General features: G+C 37.2%; 2 protein-coding genes across 8 annotated transcripts in view; one reads left to right on the forward strand and one right to left on the reverse strand.

Moving 5' to 3' along the window:
- The window catches only part of LOC107659173 (zinc finger protein DPF3), a 40,081-nt gene extending 32,418 nt beyond the window's left edge, over positions 1 to 7,663 (reverse strand). For all 4 annotated transcript variants that reach the window (XR_001630883.1, XM_016448017.1, XM_016448016.1 and 1 more), the window contains exon 1: positions 7,602 to 7,663. Coding sequence is in view for 3 of the 4 variants with exons in the window: in XM_016448017.1 (XP_016303503.1) it covers positions 7,602 to 7,633 (32 nt within the window). In the remaining variant the exon portion in view is untranslated. The remainder of the gene's footprint in view (positions 1 to 7,601) is intronic.
- Positions 7,664 to 8,353: 690 nt separating this feature from the next.
- Positions 8,354 to 11,614, forward strand: part of wdr21 (WD repeat domain 21) — an 8,625-nt gene continuing 5,364 nt past the window's right edge. The window contains exons 1-8 of one of the 4 annotated variants that reach the window (XM_016448023.1): positions 8,354 to 8,427; positions 8,778 to 8,889; positions 9,346 to 9,401; positions 9,493 to 9,650; positions 9,897 to 9,979; positions 10,090 to 10,192; positions 10,489 to 10,632; positions 10,722 to 10,771. In XM_016448023.1, the coding sequence (XP_016303509.1) occupies positions 8,783 to 8,889; positions 9,346 to 9,401; positions 9,493 to 9,650; positions 9,897 to 9,979; positions 10,090 to 10,192; positions 10,489 to 10,632; positions 10,722 to 10,771 (701 nt within the window). In that variant the 5' untranslated portion in view covers positions 8,354 to 8,427; positions 8,778 to 8,782. Of the gene's footprint in view, positions 8,428 to 8,731; positions 8,890 to 9,345; positions 9,402 to 9,492; positions 9,651 to 9,896; positions 9,980 to 10,089; positions 10,193 to 10,488; positions 10,633 to 10,721; positions 10,772 to 11,614 lie in introns of all 4 variants that reach the window. The other 3 variants (XM_016448020.1, XM_016448021.1, XM_016448022.1) reach the window with 3 other exon arrangements.

Consider the following 11,614-nt stretch of genomic DNA (forward strand, 5'->3'; position numbering starts at 1 on the left):
TATATATATATATATATATATATATATATACACACACACAAAGTACTGTATGCGTTTAGGTAAGAAACCAGTTGCTACATGGAATAAATATGACTTTTATTGTGAATTTCAAAGACTAGAATGAGCCAACCAACCAGAATTGATATTTGAAATCAAAATAGAAACCAAATCATTAAATTCATTATGTTACCAGTCTCTACCCAAAAGACACTGAGAACAGTATCATCTCCCAAATCAGCTGTTGAATTTTTGATTCTTTTCGTCATTCATCTCGAAAACCTCCAGATTACATCTACATTTCTTCCTTCCTCCAGCATTCACTATATTGCACTGCACCCTTTTTCCTGGGCTTCCTGTGAGCATTATTTCCCTGAAACAAACTGCCTGTGCTATCAGCTGGAGACTGCAGGAGTCATTATGTAAGTTGCAGTGACAGAGGCCCGCATTAGAGCACCCACGACCTACCATAATCATCAACATGCTCCACTGGACTAAACGGCCCTGATGGCTCTCAACTCAAGTTTCCTCTCAGAGCCGATCTATAACTAGCACCTTAAACAAAACCATAACAGCCCCTAGAGATGACAAGTGCTTACCAACGAGCAGCTGATGATGACGGTGTCTATCAGCACCATCTTAAGGAGAAGAGCTTGTGTGTGGACACCACACTTCATACAGCCTCCCCCATACAAAACCTCTTCTATAAACATACCATGTGTTCACGGCCTCCTGTATTACACTCGAGGCAAGGACTCTGGTCAACAGAGTGGAGCAGTTATGTAAACAGTTAGACTGGCGTGTTGGAAGACACGTATTCTCTCTGCCACCTCCCTGGAGGCACGGATGAAGAGAGCCTCTTGAAGGTCGTTGAGATCTTCACTCTTTTAATGTCGATTAGGAGAATAGAAGGGATGTTTATTAAATCTGTCACAGTATTTGATTTTCACAACCTCAAGAGCATGAAGCTACTATAGATGATGCATGTTTTACAAGTGTTTGGTCAGGAAACAGAAATGTGACTTTGGTGAAGTAAAATCCTTTAACTTTGAAAGTGAAAGGTTAAAGCTGGGCTTCTCACAGTCTTTGTGAGCTCACCAAAATTGTGGAATGGTACGACATTGGAATGTTTTAGAGTAAATATTCAGCTAGGTGTCATAACAAGGCATTTTGGATTTCAATTCTTCTGTAAGCTGAGAGGTTTTAAAGATATGTAGACCAGTGCAAAACATCTACAATGCATGATGAATGGAAAAAGCCTAGACCTTAATTTTGCACAGATTATGTTGTTAATTGTTAAAGAAGTCAATCAAATAAATGAAATCACCAAACAAATATTACTGAATTGAAAGAAAGAAAGAAAGAAAGAAAGAAAGAAAGAAAGAAAGAAAAGAGCTAAACTCATTTTTTAATTGCTTGATTATTCATTCTAAAATATTATTAAATATTAAGTGTTCAATACACAAAATGTGAAACTTTTTATTATTTTTGAATTTTGATAAAATAACAAATAATAATCCTTATACTGCGACAATGAAAATATGATTATCTTCATTTTTATAATTACCGGTTTAATAATAATAATCATTTGATTCAATCATTTGTTCTTGTTATTTATGCATAATTTCAATTCTGTATATTTATACTCAATAAAATATTTAATATTAAATAAATTCTCATTATAAAATTCTCATTATTATTATTATTATTAAAAAGCTCTTACTTTATTACTTTGTTTTTGCATTTTGACACAATAATAATAAAAAATGATACTGAACAATAAAAGCATTATCTTATTTTTATTAATAATAATGGTAACTATTATTGCATTTCTGGTTGTGTTATTTATGTTATTATTTTCATATTTTATTATTTCCACATTTTCATATTACTAGAGATTTATCAAGATTGTTGTTACTATATATTATATGATATAAATTATTAATAATACTGTTTCTTGAGAATAAATGGTGGCATTGATTGTTAGACACAGTACCTGATTTAGAAGAATAATATATATTTGCATTCATGCATTTGGCAGAAGCTTTTGTCCTTTACAGAAGCTTTATTCTTTGAGCTACAAGAAGGCTACAAAAATTCAGAAGAGTATATAGGAATAAATAGGGAAAATACACTGAAAAGCAGCAGACAATATGTTCTCATTGAGAGGTAGAGCAAAGAAAATGAGCTGCAGACTAAACATTTATTCAGTCTTCACACATCCAATTCAAATGCATTTGTAAACAAGCGTTTTTCTATCAGCCTGTTTCAGCCTCGATGAAAACTGTAAATGAACCTTCTGCACTGAGCCATGTGCTTTGTGCTTGGGCTGCTCTTAGGAAATTAATACCTATTCTTTATTCAGCAGAGCAGAGCTGCGGCTCATTCACAGTTTTGTGTGTAACTCAGAGGCTGGAGGCCCCTTTACTCAGCCAGCGTCTATATTCATATTACTTGAACAACAGGGGTGTCTCCTTTGTGTCTCAAAAGAACATACACTCTTAAAAATAAAGGTGCTTCAAAAGGTTCTTCAAGCGATGCCATAGAAGAACCATCTCTTTCTTACCTTTTTGTAATCTGAAGAACCTTCTTTCGCCACAAAGAACCTTTTGTGAAACAGAAAGGTTCTTCAGATGTTAAAGGTTCTTTATGGAACCATTTAGACAAAAGGGTTCTTCTATGGCATCGTGAAGCACCTTTATTTTTAAGAGTGTAGCCACATTTCTTAAGGATGTAGAAGATGTCTTTCATATTCAAATGACCCCTTTTAGTTTGATTTAATCCAAATGGTCTCTCTAAGGACAGGTGTCCATGAATAATCATTGGCTTAGGTAGGCGTTGCTCTGAGAATTGTTGTTCGTTTTCAAATACATATGCATACCGTCGTGATAATCAGCACTGCATTTCAATTAGACACGTGCTTTGTAAATCGGCTCTCCAAATGTGATTAAGCTTTCATTAGTTAACACAGACCAGCACAGAGACGTCTTGTCTCGAAGCACTTCCTAAGGAAGCTTTTCATCAGTGCGAATAAACAAGATCTGCTTCCACCGAAATGCTGTATCAGAATTTTTTTTAATCATATGGCTTTCTTGTTCAAATCACCTACTCATTCACAAATCTCACTACAAATGCTTCATCATAAGTCCAGATTTCCAGTTGAAGTGCACCATTTTTTTGTTAAACACAGCAACATTTGGCTCAACCAATGGTGCTAATTTGGGGGCGGGACTTTCTGTGATGATCTGTTTGCTACATCACCTCTAAACCTCTTCAAAACCTCTCACTTTAAAGTAAACCCCCTCTCCAAACAGAATAAGCATTTTAAGTGATTGTATGGGTATTTTAAAACAGTCTATGGTGCACCGGAGGATAGGAAGGTGCTGATATGAATAGGGATTTGCACTCCACAGTGTATAGTGAGAAGAGAGAGTGATCCATCACAGTCAGGCTCTTTTCTGTGTGTCTATGGGGAGATGAAGAGGCTGAAAACAGAAGCTCTAGTCTCTCTCTCTCTCTCTCTCTCTCTCTCTCTCTCTCTCTCGCTCTCTGTCTCTCTCTCTCTCTCTCTCTCTCTCTCTCTCTCTCTCTCTCTCTCTCTCTCTCTCTCTCTCTCTCTCTCTCTCTCTCTCTCTCTCTCTCTCTCTCTGAACACCCAGGGCACTGAGTGCACCACATTCACTATACATGCCTGTTAATCCAATTGACCATTAATTACTGGGGCTACGTTTGCCATACCAAAAAGCATTGATCCTCTACAACAGAATTTAGGCATTTAACACTGTAGCTTCAATTAATTTTAATCATTAGGTTTCATTTTTTGTTTAATGCATATAAACCATACCTAGACTATTTTTACTGTCATTTTTAGCACTACATGCGATATCGGGACCATGTCGTTCCAAACCCATAAAACCTTTGTTCATCTTCGGAACACAAATTAAGATATTTTTATGAAATCCGAGAGCTTTCTCACCCTCCATAAACAGCAATGTTACTGAAATGTTCGCATGCAGGCCCAGAAAAGTATATCGTTAAAATAGTCCATGTGACATCAGTGGTTCAACCATAATATTATGTAGCTATGAGAATACTTTTTGTGCGCAAAGAAAACAAAAATTAGAAAAAAAAAGGTTTGGAACGACATGAGAGTGAGTACTTGATGACAGAATTTTTTGGGTGAACTACCCCTTTAATATTGGAAATATATACTGTTCAGAAGTTTGGTCGGTAAGATATTGTAATATTTTTGAATGAAGCCTCTTATGCTGCATTGATAAAAAAAATACAGAAGAGTAATATTGTGAAATATTATTATAATTTATAACAATGGTTTTCTATTTTAATATATTTGAATTTTAATGTATTCCTTTGATTGTAAAGTTGAATTTTCAGCAGTCATTACTCCAGTCTTCAGTGTCACTTGATCTTTCAGAAATCATACTGATTTCCTACTCAAGAAACTTGTCTTATAATCAATGTTGAAAACAGTTGTGCTGACTTGTTACTGACCCCAAACTTATGGTAGCGTTTCATATTAGTTTTCAATGTCCTAATAAACTCCTATCCCTATTCAAAAGGCAAATCAGTCAAACAAACTTGAAGCTTTTACTCACCCACAGACTAGTGTAAGTATTTAGAAGATTCCTTTTCTGATGGTAATTCACATGCAAGTTGTACCCAGAAATTGTATATTGAATAGTATATTGAATAGTTTTACGATTTATTATGAATCTTGTGAAATCATGTACGACTGTAATGGAAATGCAATGCCTAATTCAGCTCTGCTGTGAACCTCTTTAGTCAGTCTTGAAGAGTTTGAAGCAAATCTAGGCTGTGAGGAAGCTAAACATAGGTGCCCCATCAGACCGCTGTGCTTTCATGATATCACTCACATTCTGAGAGAAACCCCTCAGCAGTGAAGAAGGAAAGGGCCTTAAGCAAGAGAGAGAGGCCAGAAGAGCTTGAAGAAGTCCTGAAGTGTGCAGTTGTCATCCTTGTTAGCAAATATTTAGTGTATTTCTTTTTTAAAAAGAAAAGGAAAAATGTGATGTAGAGGTCTAGACTGTTTGCAAATTAATTGTGGAATGGAATGAAGAGAGGCATGTAAAATATGCTTTCCTTTCCGTTTTTTTTTGTCCATTCTTTTTTTCTTTTGCAAGCCATATTATTTCAGCTGACTAAAAACATGTATGGCATATACAAAAACAAACAAATGATAAACAGGAAAAGGGGTTAGAGTAGTGCAGTCTATCCCAGCACAAACCCCTGTTCCTGGACACACAAAGACCTCGGGCTCAACGGTGTTTGTAGTGCAGTTGTAATGCGAAAGCGAAATGCATCCAGACAGCGAAGATGGGGGGAGGGGAGTAGGCTACTGCAAGCGCCTTAACCTAAACCCCACATATTCACCCCCTCAATGCCCCCTCGATTTATATGAGACGAAACAAACACAAAACCAGCTGAACCCGCTCTCCAGACACTAATAAATGAATAGACTAAATGCTGTTGAACACAGTATATATGACTGCTCCTTGGTAGAAAACAATTCTTGTATTTAACGGCGGTGGGAAGTAATCTCATTCACAACAAACAAGCAACCAGACAAGAAACACATTAATTGCCTGGGCAACATAATGAGATTTACAGAGGAAGAAAAAACAGCATAGCCAAAACAGTCAAATTACACCAGCAACAGTCTTTGTTAACCAAATCCAACATTCACAGATTCCTCCATAACACAATAAGGGAAAATGCTTACTGTTTTATAGCAAAGTATTTAGAATAATAGCACTGAGAAGAGGGAAAACATGAAAGTGTGCTCAGACAGGTGTATATGGCTCCTTTTCCTGCTCCCGGTGACCCCCTGATGTCTTTTTGGTGGGATGGGAGGGGAGCTTTATGTCCCTGATCTGGAGCAGATGGGGCTCCGTCTCTTGCCCACTGACATCTCTGCAGCTAGTCATTGGAACAGATGGGTACTGAGGGATCCTGGGATACTGCTAATCTGCTCCACCACAGCATTTAGAGATGGTGCATCCCCCTCAGTGTACACACTTACATCGACAAATCAGCTTGAGTTTGAATGGAGATGAATCACTAAAGTAACTATGATTTAGGCTGGTATTAATCCAAGGGTGTAATGCAACCTTTTTTTTTTTTTTGAGGAGGCACCAGATGCAATCCTAGCTCACTCCTTTGCAAGATAAGACAAGATAAATACTTTTGTAAATAATGTAGTTACTCATGCAATATAGTAATGCAATACACACAAATAATACATATGTTATAAAACATGACTAGATATTGCATATATGTATAACATATATAGCATGAGTATTTTCTTTCTTTTAAATGCCTGCAGAACTACAAATATTCCACTCACTGTGCAATGTAGGAATAGCTTAAGATAAATGCATATGTGAAATTCAAAGGGTGACATGTTTTTGCTTTATTAATGTCGAGATTAGTGATTATTAGACATCACACTATAAGTAAATCATTTCTTCCTCCATCAAATATTTAAAACCAATTCCTACAAAGTTCCACATCGGGACAACTCAGTCTAAACCAAAAGGTATTGACAAATGCCAGTAATAAGGGCAACCTCTTCTGACCTCTTCTTAAAGCACTAATAAATGTAATGCAATAGAACCTGGAATTCTGTCACATGCACTTCAACCGACAAACAACAGAGAACAGGACAGGAATTCCATTGTTATTCATCACTTATCTCTTGACTTCATGATTGTTAGCCTGTTTTTATATTACTATAATATATCATCACAAATAAAACGGCGTTTATTCACCAGACACGAAGCAAATATCAATGTAACGTAACGTTAATGTTTACTATCACGCGGGTGCACAAAAACGAAAGGGCTGGATACAACTTAAAGCTGTATGTGCGTTAGAGAAACTTACCTAATTAATTCTTATGGAAAATGAACATATTTCATATTTTACTCGTTCTGCAACTTGCCACTTTCCGATTCTCAATGTGTATGTGACAGGGTCTGTCAGTTCTCCATAGGCCACAACGGGGAAATTATTCGATGCCTTCTTATAGGCATTTTTAAAACGGTAATGCAACCGAAACATATTTACTTCACCACGTTTCATCTGAAACTTTCAATTATTATTTTACGTTATACGTTGTTTAGCGTGGCATACAGCGCGCTCGTGTAGTCACATGACAGCTCATCCCGACAGATTTTATATATGGCCAAGGCTTTATCTAGGTGTCCTGCAAAGAAGTCAACGGAGTCTGTAACGTTACACTCTCAAAGCATTGCATCCGAAATAATGCTGCACTAACACTGACCATCAGAGGCTGAATGCTGAGACACACATATTGCATATTTGCAGAATGAACATCCGAACACAACGCTTCTAATTTATTTAGTTACATATGTATATATTTCACACCCACACAAAGACAAACTGGGTTAAACAGTCAGTCGTTTGGGACAGAATTCATTGAAATACAAAATGCACGGTCAATACGGTCCTATTTCGAGACTCGATTTGCACCCACGCTCTAAATCATGCGGACTACAGCACATTTTCGAAAACGAGCGAAAATAATGTTTATAATTACTTACGCTTTCAGCGGATTCTGAATGACAGTCGCCATTTTGCCACACTGTAACCCAATATTCCAAATCTCTTGAGTTCTTTGGGAACCTTGTGAAAGAAAAGCAGCCAATACGGACCTCAGAGTCCGGCAGTCTGGCCAATACAATACTAGGAATCAGAATCTGGGCGTGGCTTCCGAGAGCTGTCAAAATTCTAAAAATTATTTCAACATCTTTACTTAGAGTAGACTACTTGTTTGGAAGTTGAAGAGCTAAAGTAACGCTATTTATGCAGACTGCATATGATGTTTTACATTCAGCAACAGAATAAGAGCCGCCTGTAGCCTTTAGAAAAATAACATCTGTCAGTTTTAACTAGATTTTTATTTTAATTATATTATTGCAGTTTGCTACATAATTACTACACAATTTGTGCTTGGTAATTTCTGTAGGACCTATTTTAAATATAAAAATGTAATTTAATTCATTAACACTATTATATATGATAATATAAGTAAACATGTAAATAAACAGTGTACATGTTTGTGCCTATATTGTTTTATCTGTTTTTCTTTTAAATATAAATACATACAACGATCATAATTAAAACACAGTTACATCGTGCTAATTATAACTATTTCTATTTTTATGAATTCCTTAGCTTCGTGTATGTTTCTGTATGTCAACGAGACAGCCCCTAACGTGATTGACAGCTGATTATCCAGTCACATTTTTCAATATCGCAAAGTCTCAGGGTTCCACCAATGAACAGTAAGGAGGCGGGAATTCCCGGTGTCATGAGGAAATCATATTTCCAAACAGGAAGAAGTCAGCACGAGTGCATTTTTATCAGGTAAGTTTATTATGACTCTTCTTTTTGCATAAAGTTTACAAGTTATTTCAGCGAACAATCAGTATATGAACGCGAGTTCTCTTCTGCAAGAGTAACTGTTAACCGTTAACATAAACGAACGACCCACGTGCGTGTTCATAACAGTAGTCTTAGCATGTTAACCCCTTGTTCAGCTCCATAACAAATCAGAGTTTTGCATCACTGCTCAGTTTCTAAATAATGCTCCAAAAAGTTTAGGTTTTCCTTCATATGTGCTAAACCCAAAAATGAATACACAATTTTCCCTATTTATTTATATATAAAGCATTAACTGATTTGAGATATAAGTTACTGGCATGACTCCTGAGAAGTAGAAATGAAGCGGGGGAACTGGCGATCGAGTGGCAGGGACCGTCACCGACACCAAAATCAGTCACAGTGGCGGAGCAGACACCGTTCAGCCCAAGATGAGCAGGAATATAGGTAACTAACACGGACAGACTCTATCGTTTTTCACCTAGACACACCTGTAAATTAAAATGATGTAATTTGCTCGCCCTCATGTTGTTGCAAACCTGTTTAAATTCTTCTGTGGAACACAAAAGTTGATGTCAAGCAGAACGAATGCCTCAGTAATATTCACTTTCATTGTATGGACAAAAGATGCAGTCAAAGTGAATGCTGTCATTCTGCATAACATCTGCTTTTATGTTCCACAAAAGAAAGTCATACAGGTTTGAAACAACATGAGGGTGAGTCATTTTTTTAGTGAACAATCTCTTCAATGTGTATGTTGCATTCCAAATCAGCACATGTGTTCATACTAAATTATTGAGACCTAGAGTCAGTGATTTTGGCAGTTCAGTTCCTTTCGGGATTATTTTCAGTTAGGCTTGTATTTAACTTTATATTAGCCATTAACATTATTAATTGTCCTAGTTCTGACAGTGCAGCAGGTGATGCAAGTTCATCCTCAGCATCCTCATCTGCACCAGGTGAACTTTTAGTTACATTATCTCCCTTTACGTCTTTTTGTCCTGTCAGTTCAAAACGATTCACTTAACCATTAACCATTATTCTTTATAGAGTTGCCAGGTTTCTACTTTGACCCAGAGAAAAACCGTTACTTTCGTTTGTTGCCTGGGCACAACAACTGTAACCCTCTGACAAAAGAAGGGCTTCAGAAAAAGGAAGAGGAGAAAAAGAGATCAGCGCTTCTGGCGGAGGATGATGGTCCTAGGAAGGTGACTTGTGAAATTACTGAATATGTCCTCTAGCTATATGTAAATGTAGTTTATATGGACATTTCTCACTGCTTGTATCACATTTTTTGCACTGAATTCTGACTGTAAAGTTATTTGAGAGAAATCTATGGAGGTTTTACGGACAAGCATATCTGCAGTAGCTGGATGGGTTTTGTCAGTAATAAATTATTGTATTGAGAGGTGCAGGTGATTCACTTTCTCCTTGTTTCTCCCTAATATGTTCAGAAAGCTCCCAGGACTGGGCTGAATTCTGCATTGCTGTTACAGAAGAGACGTCTGGGTCTGCTGCCCCCAAGCTCCTATTCTAGGTATGACATAAAATATCTTATGGATGCAGCTTTTTTTCAGAAAGTACTTGACCAGGAAAAAAATTGGATCCCAAAATGAATTCGATTCCAAGGTTGTTCTCATTTTGCAGGTTAATCCATGAAGTGAAAGTCAGTGGGATGCAACGTCACAGGCTGGAGGTGCAGAGCTCCAACTCCACCAGCCCAAACACAGATAACTTCCGTCTTATTGTTGTAAGCCTCTCATTTAATGGAAAAACTTGAAACTTGATTTCTGAGGCAACTCAGTCCATTTAAATGTATTCTCAGTGGAAAAACTGTTATGCTGAGGACAGGCAACTTGAGAACAGTCAAACCATTTGTGGGTTACTCTTTGTTTTCATGGAAATGAATTGCTGGCAGGTGTTACTGGAGCTTTTGACTTCCAGTTGTCTGTTCTTTGAAAAACTAGCAGAAGGAAGATTCAGTTTTGGCAGTGATTGTGGTTTCAGTCTGACCGTTTTCCTTTTTTTGTGGATGCATCTTATTAGGCAGATTCAGCTTGTGAGCGAGTCTTCACAGTAAATGATGTGTCACACGGAGGCTGCAAGTACGGCATTATGAATTTCCATGGCTGCAGAAAAGGCTCTCTGTCGGTGGAGATGTGTGATAACCTTTATTTCACTAACCGCAAGGTAACCAGGAGAATTTAAAATGAATTCCTTTCACCAAAAATAAGATGTTTTATAGTATTGAAAACTATTTCCTTTTAATTTTGTTTCAGGTGAACTCTGTGTGCTGGGCGTCCTTGACACATACAGACTCTCATGTTCTGTATCCTTCAAACCAGGCCCGGACTGGCCATCCGGAGCACCGGGAGAATTCCCGGTGGCCTGGCGGCTGATTTGGCCCGCTGGCCTTTTTTTGTTTTTTTAGCTATTATTATTATTATTAATATTTTATATTTATGCCTTCTCAATGTACCAAAGTGATAATTTCCGAGTTTTTCATTTGATGATAAATCATAAATCGGTTAGTCTTGACTGGCAGCGCTGCGCTATACGAATCAGCTCACGTCTGTTCCGCGCTTCCGTCAAACGGTTCCGAACAGAACTGATGCGTGGGACTCGATGAAAGAGAGGAAGCGGCCAGAAGAGGCAGTGAAATGTAGCAACATCACTGACCTGTTCAGGGCTTCAAGTGCAGGTCAGTTTCTTCGGTAAATACGCTAGAAAGTTTTGTCTTTATTAACGTAGTTGAGTATTAAACTGCTAGTAGGCTATCTGTTAGGCTATCATTAGCACCCCATTATTATCATCATTCAGAATCCTGTGCTAAAGGGCATCGATATCGATTGTAAAGTTACATTCAAAAAATTAGCAGAGACAGATATTCACATGGACTTATTGTACAGGGAGGGAGGGAGCTAGAGCAGAAGAAAGCATTCTAATATGCTGATTTGCTGCTCAAAAAACATTTATTATTACATTGAAAACAGATTAGATTTTTAATCTGTTTCTTTGATGAATAGAAAGTTCAGAAGAGCAGCATTTATCTGAAATAGAAATCTTTTGTAACAATTGATTCACAATTGAATATTTATTATTATGATAAATAACATTCTGTGCTAACAAATTGAAATGAGGTGGTTGTTTTCAACGGGGGGGGGGGGGAGGG

Source organism: Sinocyclocheilus anshuiensis, unplaced genomic scaffold, assembly GCF_001515605.1.
Source record: "Sinocyclocheilus anshuiensis isolate Anshui unplaced genomic scaffold, SAMN03320099.WGS_v1.1 scaffold423, whole genome shotgun sequence".
Taxonomy (NCBI): Eukaryota; Metazoa; Chordata; class Actinopteri; order Cypriniformes; family Cyprinidae; genus Sinocyclocheilus; species Sinocyclocheilus anshuiensis.